The following is a 13,493-nucleotide window of genomic DNA, read 5'->3' on the forward strand; positions in this document are numbered from 1 at the left end:
ACTGACTGGGGGATGTCATATCTCACATTTTTGACTTGGTCACATGTAATGGGTTTCTGGTTACGGTCCTGGGCTCCCTCTGCCAGAATGATGACGTTCAGACGAGAACCACGCCCCCTTTGCTGAGAGAGAGAAGGAGAGAGAGCGTTGTTTTGTGTGTTAGTATATGAGGAAGAGAGAGGGTCAAAGAGATGCTCAATCAGAAGATGTGGAGAAAGGATTGAGGGATAGAATAATATAGGGAGAAGGACAGGAGATGTGGTACCGCAATCAATCTTTTGCACAAATGTTCCTCCCAGTTTTCCTCTGGGGGCATTTCTGGGATGAACACCCAGTCAGCACCACAGGCCAGAGCAGTCACCAGGGCCAGGTAGCTGTGGAGACAGAGATTAATGTTAATACACACACAGGCACGCACACGCACAGGCACGCACACGCACAGGCACATACGTAGGCACACACACACACACACACACACACACACACACACACACACACACACACACACACACACACACACACACACACACACACACACACACACACACACACACACACACACACACACACACACACACAGTCAGGCACGCACCCGCAGTGTCTGCCCATCACCTCCAGGATAAAGGTCCTCTGGTGACTGTCAACAGAGAAAAGTGAAAGAGATTTACTCATGTTCACAAATGCCTTAATATTGGTGTGTGTGTGTGTAATGTGTGTACCTCTGTGCAGTAGTCGTGATGGCGTCAACCACCTCTATGATGCGGTGCAGGGCGGAGTCGGTGCCGATGGTCATGTCAGTGCCACAGAAGTCGTTGTCGATAGAGCCCACCATGCCCACGATGTTGAGATGAGAAGAACGATTAGCCTCCTCCGCTGAGATCTTTCCTGGTGGTAGACACAAAAACTAGAAGACAACTCTCACATTTAATACACTACAGCCTGTCAGCCTCAGTTGGTAGAACATAGCCCTTGCAACACCCAGGTCGTGGGCTTGATGCCAGCTGGGGCCACCCATTTGAAAATAAATGCAAGCACTACTGTAAGTCACTTTGAATAAATTACTTGGGTCCACAAGGAGGCATTAAAGTACACTATAAGGAGCCACATATGGATCAGTTTAGGCTTTTAGATCATAAGGAATGATAACCTAATCCCCTCCTTTTAGGATTATCCACCGGATGTGTACCAAACTCACTAAAAGTGGCAGTAATAAAGCCTCTCTTGAAAAAGCCAAACCTTGACCCAGAAAATATAAAGAACTCAGGACTACCTGGCATGATAACTCCTTGCTGTCCCCAATCCACATGGCCGTGCTGTTGCTCCAGTTTCAACTGTTCTGCCTGCGGCTATGGAATTTACTCCTGAGGTGCTGACCTGTCGCACCCTCGACAACTACTGTGATTATTAGTACTTGACCATGCTGGTCATTTATGATAATTCGAACATCTTGGACATGTTCTGTTATAATCTTCACCCGGCACAGCCAGAAGAGGACTGGCCACCCCTCATAGCCTGGTTCCTCTCTAGGTTCCTTCCTAGGTTTTGGCCTTTCTCGGGAGTTTTTCCTAGCCACCGTGCATCAACACCTGCATTGCTTGCTGTTTGGGGTTTTAGGCTGGGTTTCTGCACAGCACTGAGATATCAGCTGATCTAAGAGGGCTATATAAATCAATTTGATTTGAAATTTGATTTGATAATCTAAAACGTGACTGGTTGTAGTAGTGGGTTACATTAAATTTTAGAGTAGTTGGGTGCTTTTGAGTGAAGGTTGCTGGGTAATGTAGTATTTTTGCTGGCCCAGGTATCTCACCCCCTTTTGTCAGGTCAGCCAGCAGCTCGCTCCACTCTGTACGGAACTGGTTAGCACCAGTCAAGCTGCCATCACCGCCGATCACACACAGATTGGTGATGCCCAGTTTGACCAAGTTGCAGGCGGCCTTCAGACGTCCCCACTTCTCTTTGAAGTCCATACAGCGGGCACTGCCAATCACAGTTCCACCCTGAGAAGAGACAGGAGACGGGGCTGGATCAGTGAATGACACAAACAGAACCCACATAGTCTGCCAACAGAACACATTCAGTTGGGCTAAAAAAGAGGGAGAGATGGAGGAGGAAGTAGAGAAGGAAAGGATGTGGGTTATAGAGGGGGATGAGAGAGATTGTGGTTATGAATATAGTGTGTGTATGTGTGAGAGAGAGGGAGATACTTTTTGTCTTACTTTAATGAGCCATCCTCTACACAACAAACACCACAAAAAGAGAGGGAGAGAGAGCGAAAGAGAGAGAGAGAGAGCGAGAGAGAGAGAAGAGAGAGAGAATGGAGAGAGAGAAAGGAAAGGAGGAAGATGAAACCCCAACCTCTCCTTCTGAAGCCCATAAAATCCAGTGAACTCTGACATTTGATTAGTTCCTCCTGGCCAGAGGGTCACTGGTCTAGGACCAGCTTGAGTTACAGAGGACAGATTCCACATCCTTCACTGAAAGGTTACATTTGGTTAGGAACTAAGGAGAGCTCAAGACAGTGTGAGGGTGGAGGTAATTGGAGAGTGAGTTTGTGTGTGTGTGTGTGTGTGTGTGTGTGTGTGTGTGTGTGTGTGTGTGTGTGTGTGTGTGTGTGTGTGTGTGTGTGTGTGTGTGTGTGTGTGTGTGTGTGTGTGTGTGTGTGTGTGTGTGTGTGTGTGTGTGTGTGTGTGTGTGTGTGTGTGTGTGTGTGTGTGTGTGTGTGTGTGTGTTGGGGTGTGTGTGTGTGTGTGTGTGTGTGTGTGTGTGTGTGTGTGTGTGTGTCTATGTGCACATGCGTATGTATGTGTCATGCATGTGCTTGCGTGTTTTTGGGATTATCTGTGTGTCTATATACACGTGTGTCTATGAATGCATGTGGTGAATGTGTGTGAGTGTGTGCAAGCATGCTTTTTGTCTATGCATGTGATTTTGTGTGGGTGAGTGTGTGTGTATACTGTATACAATATGTGTGCTCACCAGATGCAGCATCATAGACACACTCTCCCAGGTGGCAAGTTTGATGTTGTCACCTCCATCCACCAGACCCTGGTAACCCTGGAGATGAAGACACAAACCTGTCACTCGCAGTCGTGGGAGTATCTAAGGTGAAACCCAGGGTAAACTGAGGTGGCTTATCTGACAGACCTTTACGTTAAGGTAACTAACGGGCATGGAAAATTGAAAGTAACATCGCCCTTTCTCAAATCCAGTTCTTGGGGGCCTTAGCACTGCTGGTTTACATCCTATTCCCTCTAATCAGGGATTGATTGAAACTTCAGACACCAGGTAGATGGAATCTCTGGGCAATAACATTACTCAGTCAATTAAGTACCATGGAGTAGTAAATCCTGCAGTGCTGTGGAGTTTGAGGCGCAGGTTGAAGTACCCCCATTGTAATCTGTATTATTTAAAGGCCCAGTGCAGTCAAAATGGGATTTTCCAGTGTTTTATATACAGTACCAGTCAAAGGTTTGGACACACCTATTCATTCAAGGATCTTTCTTTATTTTTACAATTTTTCTACAATTTTCTACATCAAAAATATGAAATAGCACACAACGAATCATGTAGTAGCCAAAAAAGTGTTAAACAAATCAAAATATATTTTATATTATAGATTCTTCAAAGTAGCCACCTTTTGCCTTGATGATTGCATACTCTTGGCATTCTCTCAATCAGCTTCATGAGGTAGTCACCTGGAATGCTTTTCCAACAGTCTTGAAGGAGTTCCCACATATGCTGAGCACTTGTTGGCTGCTTTCCCTTCACTCTGTGGTCCAACTCATCCGAAAACATCTCAATTGGGTTGAGGTCGGGTGATTGTGGAGGTCAGGTCATCTGATGCAGCACTCCATCACTCTCCTTCTTGGTCAAACAGCCCTTACACAGTCTGGAGGTGTGTTGGGTCATCGTCCCACTAAGCGCAAACCAGATGGGATGGTGTATCGCTGCAGAATGCTGTGGTAGCCATGCTGGTTAAGTGTGCCTTGAATTCTAAATAAATCATTGACAGTGTCACCAGCAAAGCACCCCTACACCATCACACGTCCTCCTTTATGCTTCACGGTGGGAACCACACATGCGGAGATCATCTGGTCACCTACTCTGCATCTCACAAAGACATGGTTGTTGGATGCAAAAATCTCAATTCTGGACTCATGAAACCAAAGGACAGATTTCCACCTGTCTAATGTCCATTGCTTCTTTGTGGTGTCGTTTAGAGAGTTTCTTTGCAGCAATTTGACCATGGAGGCCTGATTCACGCAGTCTCCTCTGAACAGTTGATGTTGAGATGTGTTTGTTAATTTAACTCTGTGAAGCATTTATTTGGGCTGCAATCTGAGGTGCAGTTAATGGATGATTTCTGAGGCTGTTAACTCTAATGAACTTATCCTCTGCAGCAGAGATAACTCTGGGTCTTCCTTTCCTGTGCCGGTCCTCATAACAGCCAGTTTCATCATAGCGCTTGATGGTTTTTGCGACTGCACTTGAAGAAACTTGACATTTTCCAGATTGACTGACCATCATGTATTTAAGTAATGATGGTCTGACATTTCTCTTTGCTTATTTGAGCTGTTATTGCTATAATATGGACTTGGGGCTATCTTCTGTATACCACCCCTACCTTGTCACAACACAACTGATCGGCTCAAACGCATTATGAAGGAAAGAATATCCACCAATTAACTTTTAACAAGGCACACCTGTTAATTGAAATGCATTCCAGGTGACATTCCAGGTGACTCATGAAGCTGGTTGAGAGAATGCCAAGAGTGTGCAAAGCTGTCATCAAGGCAAAGGGTGGCAACTTTGAAGAATCTCAAATATAAAATATATTTTGATTTAACACTTTTTTGGTTACTACATGATTCCATATGTGGTATTTCACAGTGTTGATGTCTTCACTATTATTATACAATGTAGAAAATAGTACAAATAAAGAAAAACCTTTGAATGAGTATGTGTGTCCAAACTTTTGACTGGTACTGTATATTTCATTTTCCACACTACGAGGTTGCAATAATAATGTGAAATTGTGAAAATTATGATAATGTACTTTTATTGTATGAGCTTTTTGTGAAGACTGCCTGAAATTTCAGCCTGTTGTGGTGGGATGGAGTTTTGGCCTGCCTGGTGAAATCACCAGGTGGTTAATTAGTTAATAGACCAATAAGTTAGAGAGGTCCAAAACTTTCTGCCAATAACAGCTAGTTTTCAGTTTTCCCCTCCCCACTCAGACCACTCCCAGACAGTCCCAGCAAAATTCTTGCTTGAGAAATTGCTCTTTGCTAAAAAGTTATTTTTGTTTATTTTCACCATTTTAATTGAAAACAGTCACAGTGAGGTTGCATTGGACCTTTAACAGTTATAGACAATAATAGAGTATGGGTAACATGAAATAGTAGATGAGATGGGGTGGATACAAGTCAGGTACTAACCTCATGAACGAAGTAGACCTTGGCCCCAGTGTAGATGCCCATTCTGACTGTGGCCCTCACAGCAGCATTCATACCTGTAGCACAGAATGGTTGTTTAAACATCACTGACACAGTCCCACCTGCACAGGTGGTTTTGAACTATGACGCACAACACATTGTGATTAAGCTTTCATGCTGTGTGCTACAAATTTGACATATGCATAATTATACTGAACAAAAATATAAATGTAACATGCAACAATTTCAAAGATTTTACTGAGTTACAGAAAATTGGTCATTTGAAATAAATTCTAATCTATGGACTTCACATGACTGGGAATACAGATATGCATATGTTGGTCAAAGTTACGTTACAATAAAGGTAGGGGCATGAATCAGAAAACCAGTCAGTATCTGGTGTGACCACCATTTGCCTCATGCAGCGTGACACGTCTGCTTTGCATATAATTGATCAGGCTGTTGATTGTGGCCTGTGGAATGTTGTCCCTTTCCTCTTCAATGACTGTGCGATGTTGCTGGATATTGGCGGGAACTGGAATACACTGTTGTATACATCAATCCAGAGCATCCCAACCATGTTCAATGGGTGACATGTCTGGTGAGTATGCAGGCTATGGAAGAAATGGGACATTTTCAGCTTCCAGGAATTGTGTACAGATCCTTGGGCCTCAGGATCTTGTCATGGTACAGTATCTCTGGGCATTCAAATTGCCATTGATAAAATGCAATTGTATTCATTGTCCCTGGCTAATGCCTGTCCATACCATACTGTAACCCCAACATGGGGCACTCAGTTCACAACGTTGACATTAGAAAATCATCGTCCACACAACGCTATACACGTGGTCTGTGGTTGTGTGGCCAGTTCGACGTACTACCAAATTCTCTAAAACAGCTTATGGTAGAGAAATGAACATTGAGTTATTTGGCAACAGCTCTGGTGGACATTCCTGCAGTCAGCATGCCACTTGCATGCTCCCTCAAGAGATCTGTGGCATTGTGTTGTGTGACTAAACTGCACATTTTAGAGTGGCCTTTCATTGTCCCCAGCACAAGATGCACCTGTGTAATGATCATGATGTTAATCAGCTTCTAGATGTGCCACACCTGTCAGATGGATGGATTATCTTTGCAAAGGAGAAATGCTCACCAACAGGGATGTATACAAATTTGTGCACAACATTTGAGAGAAATACTATTTTTGTGCGTAGAGACAATTTATGGGATTTTTTATTTCAGCTCACTTTACATGTTCTGTTTCTATTTTTGCTCAGTGTATATAGGAAACACCAGGGGCCAGCCACATTAGTACCAGAGTGACTGGTTTATATGGAAGCTAAATGGGCTAAATAACAGTTCAGGACCCCAGACAAGGTTAAACTCTCATAACAGCTGGTATCTCTTTACTCTATCACTTCATTCTTAACAGACTTGTCAAATTTTTGTGATTTTACTGAACATCAAATAAGCATGTACATGTACCCGATCATGATGATAATCATGTACTAGGGTCAAGAGGGTAGGGTTCAGGCTTAAAATGCATGCCCGTGTAGGGCTTGACTGTGAGTTCACATGGTCAGGAATAACTTGGGCCCCTGATCGTCATATATGGCTGAGAGGAACCATAGCATAGTGGAACACTGAAGAGTTCTCCTGTCACATTCACACAATTGGAATGACAATGCACTTTTAAGCTCTCCTGGGCATGTAGTTGGAATGTAACTGCCTATATCTCTGTGTCACTGAACTGGCAGGACAGACAAGGCAGACAGGGAGAGTAAGGCAGACAGGAGAGACAGGGCAGACAAGGCAGACAGGACAGACAGGACAGACATGAGAGACAGGGCAGACAGGTCTGACAGGACAGACAGGACAGACAGGAGAGACAGGGCAGACAAGGCAGACAGGGAGAGTAAGGCAGACAGGGAGAGTAAGGCAGACAGGACAGACAGGAGAGACAGGAGAGACAAGGCAGACAGGGAGAGTAAGGCAGACAGGACAGACAGGGCAGACAAGGCAGACAGGACAGACAAGGCAGACGGGGAGAGTAAGGCAGACAGGAGAGACAGGGCAGACAAGGCAGACAGGACAGACAGGATAGACAGGGCAGACAGGACAGACAGGAGAGACAGGGCAGACAAGGCAGATAGGGAGAGTAAGGCAGACAGGGTGAGTAAGGCAGACAGGACAGACATGAGGGACAGGGCAGCCAGGACAGACAGGACAGACAGGACAGACAGGAGAGACAGGGCAGACAGGGAGAGTAAGGCAGACAGGGAGAGTAAGGCAGACAGGACAGACAGGAGACACAGGGCAGACAGGACAGACAGGGAGAGTAAGGCAGACAGGACAGACAGGAGACACAGGGCAGACAGGACAGACAGGGAGAGTAAGGCAGACAGGACAGACAGGAGAGACAAGGCAGATAGGGAGAGTAAGGCAGACAGGACAGACAGGAGAGACAGGAGAGACAGGGCAGACAAGGCAGACAGGGAGAGTAAGGCAGACAGGAGAGACAGGGCAGACAAGGCAGACAGGACAGACAGGGAGAGTAAGGCAGACAGGACAGACAGGAGAGACGGGAGAGACAGGGCAGACAGGACAGACAGGAGAGACAGGACAGACAGGAGAGACAGGAGAGACAGGGCAGACAGGAGAGACAGGAGAGACAGGCCAGACAATGCAGACAGGACAGACAGGAGAGACAGGGAGAGTAAGGCAGACAGGACAGCCAGTACAGACAGGAGAGACAGGGCAGACAGGGAAAGTAATGCTGACAGGAGAGACAGGGGAGACAGGACAGACAGGGGAGAGAGGTGCATTTCACCAGCTCATTGTCTCAATACACCAGCTCATTGTCTCAATACACCAGCTCATTGTCTCAATACACCAGCTCATTGTCTCAAAACACCAGCTCCAGTCTAAAGGGCAACACATGTGTATAGTGTGTCTGTTGAGGTGGCAAGAGTGTCTCCCCTTTCAACATGCATGGAGTAAAAAAATAGGTGGAAAAGGAGGGAGATGATAGAGGAGGGATAGGGTGGCACACTTCACTATTCCTCCTCCTCCACCTCTCCATGTCATATGACAGAAAGGTCACCCCTCTAAAATTACCCCACTCCAACAGACACTGAGAGATTGAGAGGGAAATAGAGGAAAGATAAAGATACGGGTGAATATTTAAAGAACAGAGCAGCCAGGGTGTTTAGAAATAGAATAAACAACAGAAAGAGAGAGAGAACCTTGGATTAACGTCTAGCCGACACGAGCCACCCAGCTCCATAATGATGTAAAGTTCAGACAGACAGACAGCTCCCTGACATATGGTCATATGTGGTCAGCGGCAGACATCCCAAAGTTCCAAGGGGAGGTATTTATCATCCAGCTAAAGGTCAGGGGGAAGGCTTCTGGGATGTCCTAATAATCTTTCCTTTCTCCCTAAGTGTGTACTTGTTCTCTTCCATTGATTGATTTAAAACAAAATGACTGGTTTATGGAAACTCCCTCTAGCCATGCCTACACCAATCCAATGATTTTTAATTTGTGGGGAGTAGTGAACAAGTGTGAATGCTCCGGTGACCCTGGAAACCTTGGATGGAAGATTTCACATTGCCCTTTCCATGTGATAAGATATCTTGGTGACAACCAAGAGGAGGGGTCTTTACGTGCCATGTCATACATGTAATACATCTCATATGTTCAACAGTGTGACAACATATCATTTTAATATCAGAACTCCTCATTCTACAATCATTACAGTTTATTTAGTAGTGGGTGTGGCAAACTGTGGGACTGTAACTGTGACTGAACCACCCTGTCAACAGTTGGACTTCAAACCACAAGAATAAGAGGCATGCTTTCTATTAGTTGATACAGTACATATGTGCTGTGACACACTTCACTTTGAACAAAAATCAATGCATTTCTGTAGTACAGTCAGTCTATGCATCCCCCTGAAGTACAGCCATGACTTTGAACAGCACAAATTATATTTACAAACCACTTCTTACTTTAACTCGCTATAATCTATTGTTTTCCTACTCCAAATTCCATGAGAGCCTCTGAGAGCTCTGAGCGTGAATTATGGGAATTGTTGACTTGAAGTAAAACGTCTCACAGTTTTCTGCTGCTACATGCGAATGGGAACTGTTCCCAAATACTGATATTACTCTGGCCCGACTCAGCCACCTGCAGATTACCAACAAGCCTCTGGGCTGTCTGTCCTCCCTCATATTTTCCATGCCCTTGGAGCTGTAGCTTCCCCCTACCAGTCCCCTGGAACCCCCCTGTCCTCGACCGTCCCACTCACCCTGGGCATCGCCTCCGGAGGTCAGCACGGCGATGGAGCGGCCGATGCCCATCTTTCTGGGGTCTTTATGGGGTGCTTCATGATGTGCCATGGTCCTGGATCTGCCTGTGAATGGAGAAGGCAGAGAAAGACAAGATGGCAGAGAAGGATTAGCCTAGCCTATAGTGTGTGATTTAATGCAGTAGAGTGTCTCTCTCCTCTCACCTCTTTCTCTCCTCTCACTCTCTCTGCCTGCCTGACTAGGAAAGTGACTGAATGGGACAGGGGGGCACAGTTTAACCCCCCCTCTGCTTGACAGGAATCTGAGGCACGTGCGTGATGAGAGCCAGTGTTGTAAAAATACTTTCAATGTTTTTTGGGGGTTTCTGTACTCGACTATTTCTATTTTTGACAACACCTTTTACTTCACTACATTCCTTAAGAAAATATTATACTTTTTACTCCATACATTTTCATTGACACCCGAAAGTACTTAAAATCTAATTTTATTTGTCACATGCGCCGAACACAACAGGTGCAGGTAGACCTTACCGTGAAATGCTAACTTACAAGTGCTTAACCAACAATGCAGTAAAGAAAATAGAATATTTACTAAATAAACTAAAGTAAAAAATAAAAAAAGTAACACAATAAAATAACAATGAGGCTATATACAGGTGGTACCGGTACCGAGTCAATGTGCTGGGGTGCAGGTATGTCGAGGTCATTCGTACATGTAGATGGGGTAAAGTGACTATGAATAGATAATATACAGTGAGTATCAGCAGTGTAAAAAAACAGAGGGTGGGGGGGTCAATGCAAATAGTCCATAGTCCGGGTGGCCATTTGATGAATTGTCCTGCAGTCTTACGGCTTGGGGCCGAAGCTATTAAGGAGCCTTTTGGACCTAGACTTGGCGCTCAGGTACTTGTTACATTTTGAGGTCTGGAAAATAGTCAAATTCACACACTTATCAACCAAACATCCCTGGTCATCCCTACCACCTCTGATTTGGAAGACTCACTAAACACACATGCTTCGTTTGTAGATGATGTCTGAATTTTGGAGTCTGCCCCTGGCAGCCCCTGCTTTGAATCAGATAGCCTGCTGAATGTTGCAATCCCCCGGAAGAATAAACCCACTGGTTGAATTGTTTCAACGTCATTAGTCAACCTATTGTGACGTGGAATCTATGTGGAATACACATTTGGATTAGCAAAAAGTCATCAACCAGTACAGTTTTCATCTCATTTCAATCCGCGTTGTAAACATTGAAATTAGGGTAAAACTTAAACTTAAATGCAATGACTTGGATTGATGTAACAGGTTGTTACATCAATCCAATAATCACCAGAACTATGTATATGTTGAAATTGCACCCTGCTGATATATCTTTCATCCTATATTCATCCTGAGTGTACAAAACACCAGGAACTCCTGCTCTTTCAATGACATACACTGACCAGGTGAATCCACGTGAAAGCTATGACCATTTATTGATGTCACCTTCAATCAGTGTAGATGAAGGGGATGAGACAGGTTAAAGAAGGATGTGATAGAGGAATTCTAAATTCCTTTATGTTTAATTGCCAAAACCAATTTCGCACTCATTTCCAATTCATTAATTAATTGTAAGTCCATTAATTATGCATGAAGTAGATTGAGACCAGTCTTAAAAGCCAAAAGTAACAGCGTTTATTACAAGAGAGTACTGGCCCAAAATACAAAGAACATTACATTTTACAGAAAGAGTACATAAAATGACGTCATCAGTTTCACACCCTCTCCCAGCCTTACAATGGCGTAGTATTCAGTCCTAGAGATTTTTTACTCCCCTCATAAACTACATTCCAACCTGTCTAAAATATATACTTCTCTCCACTAATGGAATCCAACCAAAACATTCTTATCTGTTTGAAAAACTATCTTATCCCTCCTCCTTAAACTTCCCAGGAGGCACAGACAATTAATTCATTCTGCTTACATTTTCAGTAACAGCTCAACCAAAAACTCATACTTTTCAAATCATAACATAATAGTATTAGAATAAATGGTTCTAATCAATAATGTATACATAATTAATCATCTAAACTATAATTTCCTCTAACAGGATGTTAAAGCCTTGAGACAATTGAGGCATGGATATTGTATATGTGCCATTCAGAGGGTGAATGGGCAAGACAAAATATTTAAGTGCCTTTGAACAGGGTATGGTAGTAGGTGCCAGGCACACCGGTTTGAGTGTGTCAAGAACTGCAATACTGCTGTTTTTTTAACACTCAACAGTTTTACATGTGGATCAAGAATGGTCCACCACCCAAAGGACATCCAGCCAACGGCAGGCCAGTGGACAAAAACAGCACATTGATGAAAGAGGAAGAAATAGGCTGACACAAATTATGCAGTGCAACAGACTGAATGACAGTCCAGTTTCCTTCCTCTCCGGCAACTGAGTTAGGAAGCACACCTGTATCTTTGTAGTGACTGGGTGTACTGATACACCATCCAAAGTGTAATTAATAATTTCACCATGCTCATAGGCATTTGGGCAAATCAGATGTCAATTTAGCCTACATAAACCCAACCTCACTTTTACTTTCACATACAGCTTGTGTAAGAAGAATTAGAGTTACTTTTAATTAGGAGGCTGGTGGGATAAACTAAAGGAGGATAAGCTCATTGTAAAAGCTGGAATTGAATTAATGGAACAAAGTCAAACATGTGGTTTCCACATGTTTGATACAGTTCCATTAATTCCATTCCAGCCAATAAAATGAGCCTTTCCTCCTATAGCTCATCCCACCAGCCTCCACTGTTTTCAACTATTCAATATTATTTAGGTAATCTATGCAAATAAGTATGGAAGCTGATCAATGTTTAAATGTGTTGACATGATAGCTCAGTTGAAACGAACACAGCTAATCTGTAGCGGCTGTTGGAAGGAGTGGAGGACCAGGGTGCAGCGTGGTACGTGTTCATCTTTATTATTTGAACTGCTTAACAAAAAAACAACGAAGAGAACGAACAAAACCGAAACAGTTCTGTCTGGTGCAGAAAGACACAAAACAGAAAAACAACTACCCACAACACACAGGTGGTAAAAGGCTACCTAAGTATGGTTCTCAATCAGAGACAACGATAGACAGCTGCCTCTGATTGAGAACCACACCAGGCCAAACACACAGAAATAGAAATCATAGAACCCACAACATAGAATGCCCACCCCAACTCACGCCCTGACCAAACCAAAATAGAGACATAAAAGGATCTCTAAGGTCAGGGCGTGACATAATCAGGGTACATAGGCAGGGTACTGTACATACACTGCTGCCATGAAAAGATGCACCTGATTGACAATGATGTTCAGATATCCTGTGGCATTCAAATGTTGCTCCACATTTATCAAGGGGCCCAATGTGTGCCATGAAAACACACCTGATTGACAATGATGTTCAGATATCCTGTGGCATTCAAATGTTGCTCCACATTTATCAAGGGGCCCAATGTGTGCCATGAAAACACACCCCACACCATCACACCGCCTGTAATGTTGACACACAGCCAGGTGTGGGAAAAGTACCCAATTTTCATACTTAAGTAAAAGCAAAGATACCTTAAAAGAAAATTACTCAAGTAAAAGTAAAAGTCACCCAGTAAAATACTACTTGAGTAAAAATCAAAAAGTATTTGGTTTTAAATGTACTTAAGTATCAAAAGTAAGAGTATAAATCATCAACCAAAGTATTCATCCTGTCTGCAATAAG

At 43.8% G+C, this 13,493-nt stretch overlaps 1 protein-coding gene across 1 annotated transcript in view; it reads right to left on the bottom strand.

The window, feature by feature from the left end:
* The window catches only part of LOC118372466 (ATP-dependent 6-phosphofructokinase, muscle type-like), a 22,290-nt gene extending 12,264 nt beyond the window's left edge, over nt 1–10,026 (bottom strand). The window contains exons 1-9 of the mRNA XM_052473541.1: nt 9,955–10,026; nt 9,751–9,855; nt 5,442–5,515; nt 2,980–3,057; nt 1,811–2,000; nt 720–885; nt 593–637; nt 266–374; nt 27–122 (exon numbers count right to left, since the gene is read on the bottom strand). Of these exons, the coding sequence (XP_052329501.1) occupies nt 27–122; nt 266–374; nt 593–637; nt 720–885; nt 1,811–2,000; nt 2,980–3,057; nt 5,442–5,515; nt 9,751–9,841 (849 nt within the window). The 5' untranslated portion in view covers nt 9,842–9,855; nt 9,955–10,026. The remainder of the gene's footprint in view (nt 1–26; nt 123–265; nt 375–592; nt 638–719; nt 886–1,810; nt 2,001–2,979; nt 3,058–5,441; nt 5,516–9,750; nt 9,856–9,954) is intronic.
* Nucleotides 10,027–13,493: the final 3,467 nt, after the last annotated feature.

This window comes from Oncorhynchus keta, chromosome 21 (genome assembly GCF_023373465.1).
Source record: "Oncorhynchus keta strain PuntledgeMale-10-30-2019 chromosome 21, Oket_V2, whole genome shotgun sequence".
NCBI lineage: Eukaryota > Metazoa > Chordata > Actinopteri > Salmoniformes > Salmonidae > Oncorhynchus > Oncorhynchus keta.